This window comes from Mastomys coucha, unplaced genomic scaffold (genome assembly GCF_008632895.1).
Source record: "Mastomys coucha isolate ucsf_1 unplaced genomic scaffold, UCSF_Mcou_1 pScaffold22, whole genome shotgun sequence".
Lineage (NCBI taxonomy): Eukaryota > Metazoa > Chordata > Mammalia > Rodentia > Muridae > Mastomys > Mastomys coucha.
This window is the reverse complement of record NW_022196905.1, coordinates 39750569-39767325: the sequence shown is the minus strand read 5'-3', so window position 1 is coordinate 39767325 and position 16757 is coordinate 39750569. Positions and strand designations below refer to the sequence as shown.

The following is a 16757-nucleotide window of genomic DNA, read 5'->3' as shown; positions in this document are numbered from 1 at the left end:
TTTTTTAAAAAAAGTAATTTTAAGTATATATTTAATCAAAAGGTTCTCCTCTCTCTAAGGATATTTTCTCTAGTACAGCGCAGGATCCATCTGTAACTATTACAACGTGCTAAATCCCATGCCAGGTTAGGCAGGGGAAAAAAAAGGCAAGGTACCAAAGTCGTAGTGAGTCACCGTCCTCCTAGAGATTACATTTTGAGGCTATGTGAGATTTCTTTCCTGGAGTTTTCAGGCAGCTATACCCATTTTTTAGGGCAAAAAGCCTCTTCAACGTTGCCCCGATCTTTGTTCTCACTTTTCGAGATCTCTTCGCTTTGAGAAAACTGATGTCCTCGCACATCTTTCCTGGGTGCAGTGGAATGATTGGCAAGCGCTTTCGCTGAAAGTGAAGGTAGATGACATTGACCCTGAAAATTTTCCCGCACTTAAAGAACTGCCTAGCCGGCTGTTCCAGACACCTGCAACTCTAGAGGCTTCCACAGCACAGCCCTCGCGGAGCTAGAAGAAGCTAAAGATAGGCCAGGGCAAGGCCCGCCCTGCAGGCATTTGGGCGGAGGGAGTTAGAGGCTAAACCCACCAGGGGCAAAGCCTTTGAAGTCTGGGGAGGTCAGGCTGCTAGCTGGAGAAGTGCGAACTGGCTAGGCGAGCGCTCGACACGACTGGACTACAAAACCCAGAGGGCAGAGCGCCTCTCTCTCGAGCTCCCTTACGGGACCTGCACGCAATGGAGGCCGGGAAATGAAGTCTGCAGACTTCCGGAGCCCCCCGCGCGAGGGCAGAAGGGAGGCGTTGCAGGTCCGCTCCTTCTGCACGCGGGTTCCTGGCTGGCCTCGGGGTTTCTCGCTCCCGCTCGAGGTTTTCGTGGACGGCGGGAAGCAGGATGGCTTGCCCGAGTAAACTCCGGTGGGAGGAGGGGAAAGGGAGAGCGGGTAAGGAGGCGGGGTTAGCGGAAGCGGCAGGTTGCTTCCTTCTCTTCGCGCTCCCCTCCCCGCCTCTCCCGGAGGGAGCGGTGGGAGGGGGGAGGGGAGGGCAGAGGGAAGGTAGTGACACGTGTCAATCAACAGCCGCCACCCCCCCACACACACACCCCACTCCGGGGGGCGCGCGCTCCGGGGCTCGCGCCGAGGGCTCGCGCCCCTGCCTCGTGCCTGCGCCGCTCGTATGTAAATGAGGGCGCGTGACGCGGGACGCAGATGGACAAGGGAAGAGAGAGAATGGCCGCTGCCGCCGCTGCTGCCGCCGCCGCCGCCGCTGCCGCTCAGTGCCGGAGCCCTCGGTGCGCGGCGGAGAGGAGAGGATTCCGGCGGGAACTCGACTCCTGGCGCCACCGCCTCATGCACTGTGTAGGTAAGAGAGACACGGGCCGGGCCGGGCTCCGCGGCGCGGCGCCGTGCGGCTGCCGGAGGAGTTTGTGGCTGAGCGGTGTAGTTGGGAAGCTCCGGTTCGGGTCAGTTCAATGGGGAGCGATGGGAGCGGGCGGCGGCCCCGGCGGCGCGGCGGCCCCGGCGGCGCCTTTTGTCTCGGGGCTCCCTGCCCGGCGCGGTCCGCGCCCCTGTCGCCCGCCCGCCCGCCTGCCCGCCCGGCTCCGGGCTCCCGGGGAACTGTTAGTTCGGACCCGCTCTCTGAGCACCCCGCGGAAGCAGCCCACCCGCTCGCGCTGCCCCGAAACTCCTCGGCGCCCGTCGCCACCCGCCGGTGCCCCTGTCACCGCGGCTCTCCACCGGGGCGAAGGGGGACCCTGGAGCGGCGGGCCGGTCCGCGCCCCCGCCCCCCCGCCGGGCGCTCACACACCCCCTTCTCGCCGCCGGGGGCCGGCCGGGAAGGCGCTGCCTAGTTCCCGGGACGCGGGAGCAAGGGGTTGCGGGGCGCTCGCGGGGCGGGGGCCAGAGAGGGCCGAGGGGCGATGGGGGCGGCGCCTGAGGGGCGGGGGGCGGCCGCCTCTGCCCTCTTGCGCGCGGCCTCGGATCTGTGCGTACCCCTTTAAGAAGGAGCCGCTCGAGCGCTGACGGTTGGGATTTGAAGTTCTTCCTCCCTCTTTGGAAGTCTGGACGGATGGGGGGGGGTTGCTACGGTGACGGCACCCTCCCCACGCGTCCCCCCTCCACGCCCCCACCACCCTTTTCCTTGAGGACGCCCCCGACGACTCTGGTCCTCCTTCGCTGTCGTGTGATGGACTCGGCGTAGCTCTTCCCCACCTCCCGTTCCCGTTCAAACGCAATTCAGTTTTCCGTTCCGCTGGGGTCTGATTGGTTTTGCTTCAAACTTCCGCGCTCCGGGCTGTCTGTCATTCAGTGGGGCTGCTCTGGGGAGCGGGAAGTCCTGGGACTCCCTACCTTGTTGCGGTTCCTGCTTCTCCTCACTCACAGGGCGACGTGTGCCCACGGCTGTTAACCCAGCAGGTTGGTTCAGTGCAGTGGACGGGCAGCGGAGGGTGTGCTTTGGCGGGCGGGGGGTGGGTGGGGTTACGGGGTAGCATTTGAGGGGAAGAGGTGGGGTGGGAATGGAGGCTGGTGGGTGTTAGGACTGGGTGGCTGCATCGGGTTTTCTTGCCTTTGGAGTTGAGTGTAGTAAGCTCAGTTCCTTGGGAAGACAACTCTCTCCTACCTTGTTTTCATCTGTTCTTGCGCCACCTCGCGCCCTGTCCCTTTTCCCCACCCCTCTCAGATTTGTTTGGTTTAGAACCCCAAGGTCTGCCTTGTTTTCACTAATCATAGTAGATGAAGCCAGATGCAACTCCAGTTCAGTAATGGGCCGTACAGAATAGGATGTAGGTAGGAAAGCAGAAGGAAGGGCACTCTGATTTAGGAACATTTCGGTAATGTTTAAGCAGTTTGCTCTTAAGAGCAGTGTGTCACCTCTATAAAATGTATTTTGGTTTGATCTGTGGCAAAGGGGGAAGGGGGGGCTTAAAAAAAACAAAAACAAAAAATAACCTCATACTAAATTTGTGTCCGTACTTCTATTTCATGAATGCAAAGTGGACTTGTTTTGACAGTTACTTATGTTTAGATCTGTTCCCTTGAAAACCCGCCTAGAAATAGTCGCGTTCCTTCTGGTGGAGTCTCAACAAATAGCACTGACAGCGGTGTAGGACCGGCTCACAGAACTGTTAGGAGCCCAGGGATGTGAAGATGAACATGCTTAAGTTTTGTTTTACAGTATTTGACGATTTGTTTTTCTCATGTGTCACTAAATACATTTAGTATGTCTTTGAATAAAAAAATGTACTTTTGAAAGTCAATTTTGACTAAGTGAAACAAATTAATTTGATTTAATGGGAAATGAGGTTATTTTTTTTAATATTTAGTATTCTGTAATCTGTATTACACTTTAAGTGTTATACACAATTACATTGTACCATACGTGAAAATGTTTTCCTGAGAAACAGCCATATTTGAGAAACTGTTTCACAGTCCCAGTTTTTGTCTACAGACCTGCTGAGATCCATCGTGTGAATTGTTTTTGTCATTGCTATTTTTAAGTAACAAAACCCTTCTAAATAGAATATACACCTGTTGGTTGGGGGAATGGTCTTATTTAATAGTGGTGTGAATTGGTGATAAAGGTCATTATTTTAAGCTACCCTTTGTTATGATACGTACTTTGCAGAAAATCTTCCTGTTCTTTATATGTATGTGTGTGACTTATATGCAGTATGTAGATGTATAAGTGTATACATCTCTATATTGAATTATCAGGGCTCTTATTGATTGAAATACCTTTTTTATATAAAACATTCTTCTGGCTATTGAGGAAGAAAATGATTTAAGTCTTGGTTTGCAGCAAGAGTTTGAAATCATGAACATATTCAGGTTATACAGCTAATTGGTCTTACATCTCAAATGAAGTTTCTTGAAATTTCACCTCTGCACTAAACTAGTAAAACAAATATGATTGATCTTTTTGCTAATGTATATTGCCTGAAATTTTTGGGAAGAAAGTTATCTTCACTGTCAGTGAATAATTATAGTGATTGAGAAGGGAAAATGTTTGAACCCATCTAGAAATATTTCCTTTATAATTGTGGGACTCGTGTCTTTGCTTCAGATTTATTCCTCTGATTCATTTCTGGTTTTGTTTTAAATTAAAAAAAATGTCCTTTAAGTTTTGTCCCATTTGATGGCTTTGTTTATAATGGGCCTTCTATAATCTTTCTATGCTAGACTATAATTTTGAATATCCTCATGTAACAAATGCTTGAGTGCATGTTGGATGTGGGACTATTATCCTGGTATTCACAATTATACTGAACATTAATAGACACAGTCTTCATATTTTATAGAGTGTGTAATTAGTATCTACTAACCAGAATGACACTGAACATTATTCCTTATGGAATAAATAATATAATTAGTATCTAATGATTTATAAAATTAAAAACAGCTAAGTATAACATAAAATAAACCTATTAATGCAGCTTAAAACATTATTCAGACTTGAAAAGTAATTAAAATATTTAAGCTGGGACAGGCCAGTTTTTGAAAAAATTAATTTTGGTATAATTTGTGTCTTAAAATTTTCAAATCAGGAACTAATAGTTACGCTTGCCTGTGTAAACCAGATGTTTCATATCTTGTTGTATTTTCATTATTCTTGTCCTGAACTCGAGCACACACACAGACAAACACATCCATGCCTGCACACACATATACACACTGACACACACATACCAATTTGAGAGTAATTCGAAGACATCTTTGCACCTAAGCTTTTCATTATTCCAAAAAGCAAGGACATTGTCAGCATATATTACCTAATTTATAGTTCATTTTAAATTTTTATCTATTTTTTCTCTCCATCTCCTTCCTGTCTGTTCCCTAGCTCAAGATCCATTCTAAGAAAATGAAGTGCGTTTATTGGTTATCATGTTTCTAGTCCTTTTTAATCGGGCAAGCTTCTTCAATTTTTCTTTGTATTTCTTGGTCTTGACATAAAAAAAAAAATTACAGGGCATTATTTTGATGATGTCCCTCAAGTTGGAATTGTTGATTTCTTGTGATTAGATTGTTATGCATTTGGTAGGAATACTACTGAAGAAATGTTCTGGTTTTCTCAGTACATTGTATTTTGAAGTTCAAAGTGTTGGTGTGTGTCAACTTTAAAATTTGGTCAAGATATTTACTATATTTTTCCCTGAAAATTATTCATCATTTTGTAATTAATATGCAGCTTATGAGAAAGTACTTTCAAGAACAGGGTATTGCCATGATCTCATCAAAATTTAGCATCTGTCAGTTTTCTGGTTTTGTCTCTTTTTAAGAATTGATACTTATTCAGTTATACTTTGTGTGATTTCATGTATTCTTACTAAAAGATAAAATCTATCACTGTCGTTATTTTGAATCTCAAATTGTGGCAGATTTAACTAAACTTAAAGCTCTCCCCCCCATTCTGTGTGTATGTGTGTGTGTATTGTGTGTGTGGTGCAAACATGCACATATTTTTCAACAAGATAGTCCACATTTATATATTTTATGGTCCCAGATTTGGTATTAGTCACTTCACCAAAATGATCTTTAATTTTTTTTTTTTTTAGAGAAAAAGTAAATGTAGATACCAAAACTAAACAGAAGGCTTTGAATCTCTTTTTAATTAATCCCTGTTTTTTCATAGATATAAGTATATTTTTTCTTAAGACTACAAAATAAAACAAGGAAAAGATTGGCTTAGAAACATCCTATAAAACAATAGTGTCTTTCCTATTTAAGACTGTTTCAGTAGTAATTGGAACCAGATATGAAATGTTAAATCTTCTGATCTAAGATTAAATTGTTAATCTACCTCATTAAAACACATTTAGTCTGTTACATTTTATTAAAAATACTTTCATTTTTGTACTAATCCATGTAGAGATTGTTGAGAAGTTGGGTTACTACTACTTATGTTTTAGAATTGGGTATTTTCCAGTTGTGGTACATCTCAATTTGAAGACTATATTTACTGCAACAGGTAGCGAGTGTACTTAATTGAACAGTTTAGTTTTCTTGATTTCCATGGTACCACTTACCTTAAAAATCTCTTCATGATAAACAAATGTATCTTTTTACTCAGATCTTTTATTTGCTTAGTATAGAATGAACAGATCTTAATAAGTAAATAAGCTCTGGAGCTAGATTTCTGAGTGTGGAACCTAGTGGCACTATTTACCAAGGTTTGTTGTGTTGTTGCTGTTTGTTTTGTTTTGTTTGTATTTTATCTTACGTTGTTTAATAAGTAATGTGGAAAGAGCTGGGTTGCTAGAGATAAAGTTTGTTGATTTGTGCTAATATGTATCTCCTGTATAGAAAGCATCCACTGAATGCTAGCTACCATTCCCAATGCTTTTTCCCTGGGTTCTTGAATGCTTGGGCTTTAAAATTTTTGTCAGTAGACTTGATGGAAATGGTGTTGGATGATTTAAAAAGATTATGGAGCATGCATGCTAAAGTAAAAACAAGAGTTTAAATTCTGTATTTTTCAGTTCTCTATAACTATAGTGTTATAGAGTTTTAAAATCATGTAACTTAGTATTGATTTTCTGTATGATGAGAGCAGAAAACATTTACCATTCTACATTCTAAAGGAATCTTTGGTAATGGATATAAGAAATTAGTTTGTAGATTATTAAAAACTTTATTACTAAATGTGGCGGTACACACATTACCTTTACTAACAGCATTCTGGAGGCAGAGCAGAGGAACTGTGTTTCCAAGGTCAATCCTATGTACATAGCAAGTTCTAGGCCAGCCAGGAGTTCATAGCAATAACCTGTGTCCAATAAAGTAAAATAATAATAATAATAATAATAATAATAATAATGAAACACTCATATTAAATCATTTTAAGGTTGTCTTTTGTTGATATGAGCCTTCCTGTTAGTTTGATGCTTTCTTCTGGTTTCTTCTTGCCTGCTCTTGTTATCTTACCACAGAGTTCTCTTTTGTTTGTCACTGTTAGCATCTAAGTCACAGAAGAGTAGATTACTTAGAAATTCGTATTAATGGGTAACTGATAGGTTCGGCAGCTGTCAAAGAGTGTTAGCTAATACAACTTGTTTCAAGCACCAGCAAATACAGTGTCCATTTACTTTAAGTGTTGCCAGTTGTGATACCATCGAATCACATACATTACACAGTTGGAATCTGTTGCATAGGTTAAGACATGTATCGAGATTATCTCTTTTTAAAAAATAGGCATTTTAGATAATTTTGCAGTTTTTGGCAAAATTTGTAGGTAGGCTGCAGACAGGTGTGTGTGTGTGTGTGTGTGTGTGTGTGTGTGTGTGTGTGTGTGTCTTTCTGTCTTTCTGTCTATCTGTCTGCCTATCTGTATTTCTGTCTGTCAGTGTCATATGTGCAAGTGTCCTCTGAGGCTAGAGTAGGGTGTGGAATCCTGGAGTTAGAGGAGATTGTGAATTTCATCTGAAGAGCAGTAAATGCTCTTAGCCACTTAGTCATCTCTCATCCCTCAGAATCATATGCCTTGGGCTGGCTACAGGTGTGCCACCTTCCCAGCTTGGCAGCACATGTGATTAGTTTCTATTATATGTCTACATATTTCTTTGACCTTCACTACTGGCCTTTATTTCTGCCTCAGTTCAGTCTTAGGAGGGACAACAAAGATACATAGAGTTTTTTGTTTTGTTATGTTTTGTCTGGGTCATATATGTATTTTTCCCTTAATAAGTCTTAGTAAGTTAAAATATCCTACTTTGTGTTTGTTCATTGTCTTCTTTTTTGATGATCTTCTTTACTTAAGATATATAGGTTACCCTTAGAGTGGTTAAGCATAAGATTCTATACTTTACAATGACATAAAAGTGATACATACTTAGCAGATACCATTCAAATTTTGAATTTTGTGTTCTATGACAAGCCATACACAGTATGATATTCCTGATATGTCAGTTTCTAGTTAGCCACATATTCATTAGGATAAACAATTGATACTTTTACAGTGTGCTTCTACATAGTATTCAATAAGTTACATGAAATACTCCACCCTTTGTTATTTAAAATAGGCTTTGAATTTTGATTTTCACAACCATGGGTAGTGTAAGTATCCTGAGCATGTTTAAGACAAGAAGTGTCTATTGTACATAGACTAGCATTCATCAAGCACAAAACATGTAAGTCTACAATATTGAGATCCTTATTACAGTAGACATTTAGGATTAAATTTGTAATCAGTGAATCATTTGAAAAGTTTTTATTTGTAACAGAATGTGGATAAGAAGTGATGATTGGTCCAGTCCAACCTGCTACTACTAGAAGCATAACTAAGAAAACAATGCTATCATTGAAGAACAGCACATTGTTCTTAGTTAAGCTAAATAAAAATTTTGTTGTAAGAATTTTTGTGTTTGCTAGAAAATAAAATGAATCTTGGTTTGCTTGTTTGTTTTTGTTTTTTCCTGCATCTGCTTTTCTTTTGTAGTTGCCAATTGTTGTCTGAATATTTAAAAATGAATCTACCCCGCAACTCTCTTTCTCACTGGATCATGTTCTAGTGCCGGTACTGTCCGGCCTCAACACTAAGTCCCGGCAGGTTCTTGCTATTTTCTCACAGCTAGCAGCAACATCTCTCTCACATGCACTCTTTACACACCCCAGATTGACTGTTACCTGTTGATGAGGAGTCTGGTACATATGTGAAACATAGAATGTGCAATATTTCAGTGACATGAGGGTCCCAGGTCATCTTGATTAGATGAATTTCAGTGGAGTGATGGACATTGCAACTGTATTGTAACAGGTTAGATGATAATTCAAATATGTTGAAGTGGAGATAATGTACTCATCTTAAATAGGGCATGTTTTAAGAACTGGCGAAATGGCTCAGTAGGTAAAAACACTTGGCCCATGAGCCTGATGACCTGAGTTCCATCCCCAGTAATACCTATCACTTACTCACGATCCCTTTTTTTTTCTTTATTTTGTTCTGAGCAAGTATGTGTAGTTATGCCTGTATGCATAGACACATGAGGATAGCATGCATATGTGTGTGTGCATATGCATGTAGAGCTTAGATATCAACATTGGATGTCTTCCTAAGTTGTTCTCCTCACTTTTTGAAAGAGGAGTGAGTATCCATATCTTGTTAGACTAGTCCCAGAGATCCTCCTGTTTCTGCCTTCCCAGATCTATGATTGCAGACATGAGCCTTGCTTCTAACTACTGGTGCTCCACCTTGATATCACACTGAAGGTCCTTTGTTTATTTGTTTGTTTGTTTTTCGAGTCAGGGTTTCTCTGTGTAGCCCTGGCTGTCCTAAAACTCACTCTGTAGACCAGGCTGGCCTCGAACTCAGAAATCCACCTGCCTCTGCCTCCCAGGCGCTGGGATTAAAGATGTGCGCCACCATTGCCCGGCTACACTGAAGTCTTAATGCTTGTGTACCAAGCACTTTACAGACTGAGCCATCTCCATAATTCTTGTATATATTGAGTTTAATTAAGCTGAGAACTAATAGCAACAGAATATTGAGACATACATTAAGTAAAGAAATGGGATGGACTTGGTTTGAATTATTGAATGAATGTCAATTCTAAATTTATTTCTTAAATATTTTTTAATCAAGTTAACTCTTAGATTTAATGACATCATTCTGTTATACACTTTAAAAGTATGATCCCCCCCCCCCAACTCTCAGTTTACTATCAAATCTTTTGAGTCCTATGTGCCAGTTGTTTGAGGTTATATTTCTGTTTTTTTCCAAACTGGGTTCTGCATCTCCATAGACTTAAAAATTCAGAATCAAAATACTAGTCTTAAGTAGGGTTGTTGTATTGAAGTATTTGACTTAGAACCATGGTTAAAAATAAGTGTCATTGCTAATGTGGATGAGAGAAGCTCACAAGGCCTCAATCCTACACAAAGAATGGCAGACAAGTAAGGACTGCTGAGTGAGGGAGAAGAATGGTCAATTCTAAAAACATACTTACAAGTAACATTATATAGACCGAACAGGTTGTATTTATGTATTTACTAACACATACACCATCACCACCGCCACCACCAGCAACAACAACAAAGAAAAAAGAGGCCATGAATTTGAGAGAGCAGGGTAGGAGTGCTTGAGAAGATTTGGAGGGAGGAAAGGGGAGGGGAAATAATTTGTAATCTCAAAAAGTAAAACATTACTAAAAAATAATAACAATTAAATTTTAAAAAAGTAAGGGTCATACTTCTCATCCTTCAGCTCCTTAAACTGAATTAACTTACCAGCCTATCAGAAGTACAGCTGGGCTAGCAGGCCTCTTTTGAATATAAGGAGGCACAGATACCCTAATGAGGCAGATGAACAAGAGGATTAGTCCTGTGTGGAAAACAAATTCTAAGACACTATTCCAGTAAGGGACAGATATAAAGCTGTTGTCAGTGTATTTTTTTCCTCTTTACGAAGCCTGAGTAAAATATAAAGAACAGAAGCTTCTTCCTAAATATTTCCCCTAAGAATGTGAACTTTTCAGGGAGTTCTGTATTATGTGAGATGCAAGTGTGAGGGGGTGGAGTTAAAATACTTACCTTTTACAATAGGTTTGTATTTAGATTTTGTTTATAAAGACTGAACTGTGAGTAAGGGTGCGGAGTATTAGACAGGTTATAAGCTAATAGAAAGAGAGGAGGAACAATTAATTGAAAGGTCTCAAATGACTAGGTTCCATGGGAGGGAAAGCAAGGACTAGGAATCTTTAACTGTAAAGGAATGGTTAGTAAATATTAGGCTAAGCCAAGTTAGAGCAGTAGTCAGGTTGGCAGGCGTAAGTAGCCTTTCCCATCTAGTCAGTGATAGATATACTAGAGAAGCACAATGTAATGTGAGCATGCTACAGGTATGTTCTGCCTCATAGTTTACTCCCAAGGGTCATCTGGTCTCTACTGGAGTCAGGCACCTCTGCTGTTGTACTGCAAAAGCAATAATTAAATGAATAAGCATAGCTGTGGTTTTTTTTTTTTTAAAGATTTATTTATTTCATATATGTGAGTACACTGTCTCTGTCTTCAGACACACCAGAAGAGAGCATTAAATCTCCATTACAGATAGTTGTGAGCCACCATGTGGTTGCTGGGAATTGAACTCAGAACCTCTGGAAGAGCAGTCTGTGCTCTTAACTGCTGAGCCATCTCTCCAGCCTGGCTGTGTTTTAAGAAAAACTTGCTTTTATAAAAAATAAATTTGGCTTTGCAGGCCATAGTTTGCTGATCCTAGGGTTTCAAAGATGCACTATAAATTGAGTTAGAGAACAAGTTGAGAGGGATAGTACAAGCAAATACAAATAACATATCCTGAAAATATTTAGCATGGGAATCACTGAGTGTAAGGGAATCACTGAGTGTAGGGTGGGTGGGGAGCAGGAATGCAAGTATAAATTATGGTCTTAACTAGGAAGAAATACAAACCTTTGATAATTTTTGTTAATATGTAGTAAACATATTCAGATAAGCAGTTACTTTTCATTTTAAACATCCATTGTTGATAAAATTTCAGGTTTTTCTTTAATTTTTTGTTTGCTTTTTGTTTAAAGAAGCTTAATTGAGGCAACTATTTTAAGTCAAAGCTGGGGAAATGTGTAGTCTATAATGTACTAATGAAAACATTGGATATTCAGATCGCATCCTTTTTTCTACCTGAACTTTTAACAATTTGAAAAACTAAACAGGGCGAAAGATGAGGCAAAAATATCATTTCTACTGTGAACAGAGGCCAAGTTAGAAAAGGGGCTGTGAGACATTTGAGGGGAACACTCATATACCATCTCTTCAGGCTTCTTTTCCCTTGGTGGCTCTCCCCCAAAGCGAGAGAAGCAGAGCTGGGCTGTTCCTGTCCAGTGACTTCTTTTAAAGTCACTGCTCAGAGAAGCCATGTCCCTTCTCTGTGGATGAAGAGAGGTTCAAATCTTGCTCATTGAAGCATCCTTTCTGGTAGAAACTAGGAAGAAGGAGAAGGTTGTAAAACCTCTAACACTCAGATTTTTAGGACTGTTTTGCTAAGTGGTAGATAAGTGTATTAGATACAATGACACTGTAGATAAGTATACCAGAAACAATGCAATGTTTACTATGTAGAAAACAAACTAACATATTCTGGATATTTAAAATTTTTTAATTTTAGTATTCTGAAAAGCCTTGTTTTAAAAATTCTTTAATGAATAAATATTAACTAGGTCTATATTTTTTCACTAATTTATTTACTTATTCACTTTTACATCCTGGTTGCAGCCTCCCTTTCTCCTCCCAGCCCCATCCTCATAAGTCCCCCCTCCCCCATTATACCTTCCTCTTGGGTATCACCATACCATGGGACAACAAGTTACAGCAGGACTAAGCATATCATCTCCCACTGAGACCAGGCAAGGAAGCCCAGCTGGGGAAAGGGGATCCAGTGTGTTAGGCAACAGATCAGAGACGGCTCTCGCTCTAACTGTTTGGGGACCTACTTGAAAACCAAGCTGCATATCTGTCACAAATGTGTAAGGGGCCTAGGTACAGCCCCTGCATGCTCTTTGCTTGGTGGTTCAGTCTCTGTGAGCCCTCATAGATCCAGGGTAGTTGACTCTGTAGATCTTTTTATGGGGTCCTTGACCCTTTTGGCTTGCTCAGTCCTATCCATTACCATTCCACACAAGTCCCTGAGCTCTGCCTGGTGTTTAGATGTGGGTCTCTGCATCTGCAACCATCTGCTGCTGGATGAAGCCTCTCAGGAGACAATTATGCTAGGTTCCTGCTTGCAAGCATAGCAGACTATCATTAATAGTGTCAGGGTTGGCTCAAATGGGATAGGTGTCAAATTGGGCCAGTCATTGGTTGGCCCTTTCCTCAATCTCGGCTCCATCTGTGTATCTTGTAGGCAGGACAAATTTTGGGTTCAAGGTTTTGTGGGTAGGTTGATGTCCCCTTCTCTTTATTGGAAGTCCTGCCTGGCTACAGGAGGTGGCCACTTCAGTCTCCATATCCCTGTCTGCTAGGAATCTCTGAGAATCTCCTCTATCCCATGTCTCCAGCTAGTCCCAGAGATGCCCCCTACCGATTTCCATTCTTGCTCCCACCTCCCTCTCCCCACAACTGATCTCCATCTCTCTCATTCCCCTCATCACCTGTCACCCCATTTCCCTTCCTTCCTCCACCTACAATGTCTATTTTATTCCCCCTTGTGAGTGAGATTCACACATCCTTCTTGAGGTTCACCTTATTACTTAATTTTATTTCATCTAAGGATTGTAGCATGGTTATCCTGTACTAATAAATAGCTAATATCCACTGATCAGTGAGACACCGTGGGTGTCTGTCTGGGTCTGTCTTGCCTCACTCAAGATAATATTTTTAATTCCATCCATTTGCCTGTAAGTTTCAAGATGTCTTCATTTTTAATAGCTGAGTAGTATTCCATTCTTCAGTTGAAGAACACTTGGGTTTCTAGCTTCTGACTATTATGAATAAAGCTACTATGAACATAGTGTAGAACATGGCCTTGTGGTATAATGGGTCATCTTTTGGGTATTTGCCCAGGAATGGTATATCTGGGTCTTGGCATAGAACTATTCCCAATTTTCTGAGAAACCACCAAATTGATTTTCAAAGTGGTTGTACAAGTTTACACTCTCCCCAGTAATGGAAGAGTGTTCCTCTTGCTCTGGCATCCTCACCAGCATGTCTTTTACTTGAGCTTTTGTCTTAGGCTTTCTGATGGATGTAAGGTGGACTCTCAGTCATTTTGATTTGCATTTTCCCAATGACTAAGGACTTTGAACATTTCTTTAAGTGCTTCTTGGCCATTCAAGGCTTCTCTGTTGAGAATTCTTTAACTCTGTACACCTTTTTTAAATTGAGTTATTTTGTTTGTTGGTGTCTAATTTTTTGAGTTCTTTATATATTTTGGATATTAGACATCTGTCAGATTTAGGGTTGGTAAAGATCTTTCTCAAATCTGTAGCCTGCTGTTTTGTCTTATTGATGGTGTTTTTAGCTTTACAGAAGCTTTTCAGTTTGATGAGGTCCCATTTATCAATTGTTGGTCTTAGTGCCTGAGCCATTGGCGTTCAGTTCAGGAATTTGTCTCCTATGCCAGTATTTTCAAGGCAGTTCCCCACTTTCTCTTCTGTTAGATTTAGTGTATCTGGTTTTATGTTGAGGTCTTTGATTCATTTGGACTTGGGGAGAAATTGCACCTTTTTCCCCCCTAAATAATAAACTATCTATCTGGGTCTTAAAACCAGTTCTCCAAAAATACTGAAAAACAACTATACTTTGAAAAGTAAATTACTAGTTTCATTAGCTTTGATTATAGGTGCTTATATTAGCTTAGTTGCTGGTGATTATGTTTTGAAAAATGCCATCAGGTTATCCTATGTCTGCTTTCTCTTTTTGTTCTGATTATTCAGAACTCGAACTATCACATAAGATCAAACAACAGTAGTGAGGTGTATTGACAGAGCTATGTCCTGTAAAAGTTACAAGGTTGTTAAAGCCTGATGTTCTGAGCCACCTGAGTTGATGCATTTCTGTATTAGTGAGCATGCTGTTGCAGGCTGTTAGAGCCTAAGTACAAGTATGGTACCTCTGGAAGAGGGTGGCCTGGGATAGCAGAGGCTCTTTTGCTCTCAGAAAGGGAGTTCAAACCTCGGCAAGATAAGATGAGAAAGACATCCGTTTGGAGTGGGATTTAGCATTCTCTGCATATGAGCTTAGGACCCCAGTAAGTAGCAGAAGTGTAGGAGGACATCTGTTTTAGAAGTACAGCTTGATATTGTATGTGTTGAAGCTCTCTCTGGGATGGGGAAGAGTCCATGCAAGGGAAATATCTGAGTGCAGTCTCAGCTGTGTCATACTATGATTAGTAATCATAAATATGCCTTTAAGTACAAGGTTTTAGAGAGCATTAGAGGTAAGTAGTCATTTTAGGGGAGATGTTATATGAACTGTCAGGTGATAGTAGGTATAGAGGATATGCTTGTAAAAAGGATGCTAGGCCTGAGGAATGAGAGCTTCACTAGATGACTAGATTATACACATGGAGAAGTGAAGGGAAGAATAGTAATACCAAATGGATAAGAAGACTGTCAATGTTAGGAAAGTTAACCTCATGAAAGGTTGATTACGTATAAGGAGTCTAATTGAGTAAATCTACATTAAAGATAATGGGAAACAAGGCTTTTTGTTGTATGAGAAAGGGGGTGTAAGTAGGAAAATAAACTACTAAAATGCTATCTATAATAGCATTGAGTTGGAAATGTGGTATTTTGTGAACTCGTTCTTTAGGTATGGATAAGACAAATTCAGAAGTGTGCGTGTATAAACCCAAATAAGCATATGCTTTAGTATTAGCTGCTGAGAAGAGACCCAGAAGCGTCAATAGTAAGAACATTGAACAAATATTGTCATTGTTGATGTGCCGTGTTGTTTTTGCATTGTTGGAGATTGATTCATAATTTCCTAATTTTGGAGGTGGTTTTCATGACAGCATTTTTTTTTTTTTTTTTTTTTTTTTTTTTTTTTTTTTTGATTTTTTAAGACAGGGTTTCTCTGTGTAGCCCTGGCTGTCCTGGAACTCAACTTTGTAGACCAAGCTGGCCTCGAACTCAGAAATCCACCTGCCTCCGCCTCACAAGTGCTGGGATTAAAGGCATGCTCCACTACTACTCTATTTTTATAAAGAAAATTGAAGAATTTATTTATATTTATGTACAAAGTTTAATTATGAAAAGCATTTTAATGTTCCATTGTGAGTTTTATTTGATTTCAACTTATGTCTGTGTTTTCCTTCCTAATAAAACTAAATAAGTCTTTTAAAAAAGACTTAGTAGATGATCTAAAATACAGAATTCCGTTCGAAAACAATCTTGAGTGTATCATGCCAAGTGCAGACATGCAGCCATCTACACACACACACACACACACACACACGAAAAATGGAAAAAATAGACTTTAAAATTAGCTTTCAATTTACTAGAATTATGCAGTTCATAAGTAGTAAATGAAACTAAACTGATTTTATCATGTTCAATTATAAAATGACATACAGCATTCGCAGGCACAAGTTACTCCTGGGAAATAGAAGCAATGATGTGTGCCTAGTCCTATAGCCCTAGTAAACTATTGATACCAGTTTAGCAGACTGAATAAAACCAGTTTCATCCTCTGTGGAAGGATCTAATGAGTTCAGTTTTTAGTTTTATTTTTGAGATTAGAAGCATGTTTCTTCTTTCCCTTTCCTCCTCCCAAACCTTCCTATATACCCCTACCTACTATCATTCAAATTCATGACTTTTTCACTAATAATTAATTGCATGCATATATGTACATATATATATGTGTGTTTACATATACACACATATGCATGTATGTACATTCCTAAATATAACCTGTTAAGTCCATATAGTGTAACTTGTATTTATGTTTTCAGGACTTATCCATTGGACACTGAACAGCCAACTGGTGTGCTCTTCCCTGAGGAAGACCACCTCTCCTGCCCCTAGCTTTCTTCAGTTGTCTTTAGTTATTTGCAGAGGGTTGAGGCCCCATGCAGTTTTCCCCATCCACTTCGGTATGTTCATTGGTGTTGTCCTTGATAAACTTAAGTTTGGGCAGCCATGTTGGTTAGATTTCATGGGTCCAGCTTCTTAAAATATTGGGAGACACAGTATCACAGAAAATTCCCTCATGCTCTGCACTTAACTACCCCTTCTGCAGTGTTTCTTGAGCCTTAGGTGTAGATACCACTCCTGGGCATATACCCAAAAGATACTGCAACATGTAAGAAGGACACATGCTCCACCATGT

At 40.6% G+C, this 16757-nt stretch overlaps 1 protein-coding gene across 14 annotated transcripts in view; it reads left to right on the top strand.

Moving 5' to 3' along the window:
* The first annotated feature begins 771 nt into the window (after positions 1-771).
* The window catches only part of Lcorl (ligand dependent nuclear receptor corepressor like), a 141282-nt gene continuing 125296 nt past the window's right edge, over positions 772-16757 (top strand). For 2 of the 14 annotated variants that reach the window (XM_031342179.1, XM_031342178.1), the window contains exon 1: positions 774-1347. In XM_031342179.1, coding sequence (XP_031198039.1) covers positions 1194-1347 — 154 coding nt within the window. In that variant the 5' untranslated portion in view covers positions 774-1193. Of the gene's footprint in view, positions 1348-1879; positions 2400-16757 lie in introns of those variants that run through there. The other 12 variants (XM_031342187.1, XM_031342188.1, XM_031342183.1 and 9 more) reach the window with 10 other exon arrangements.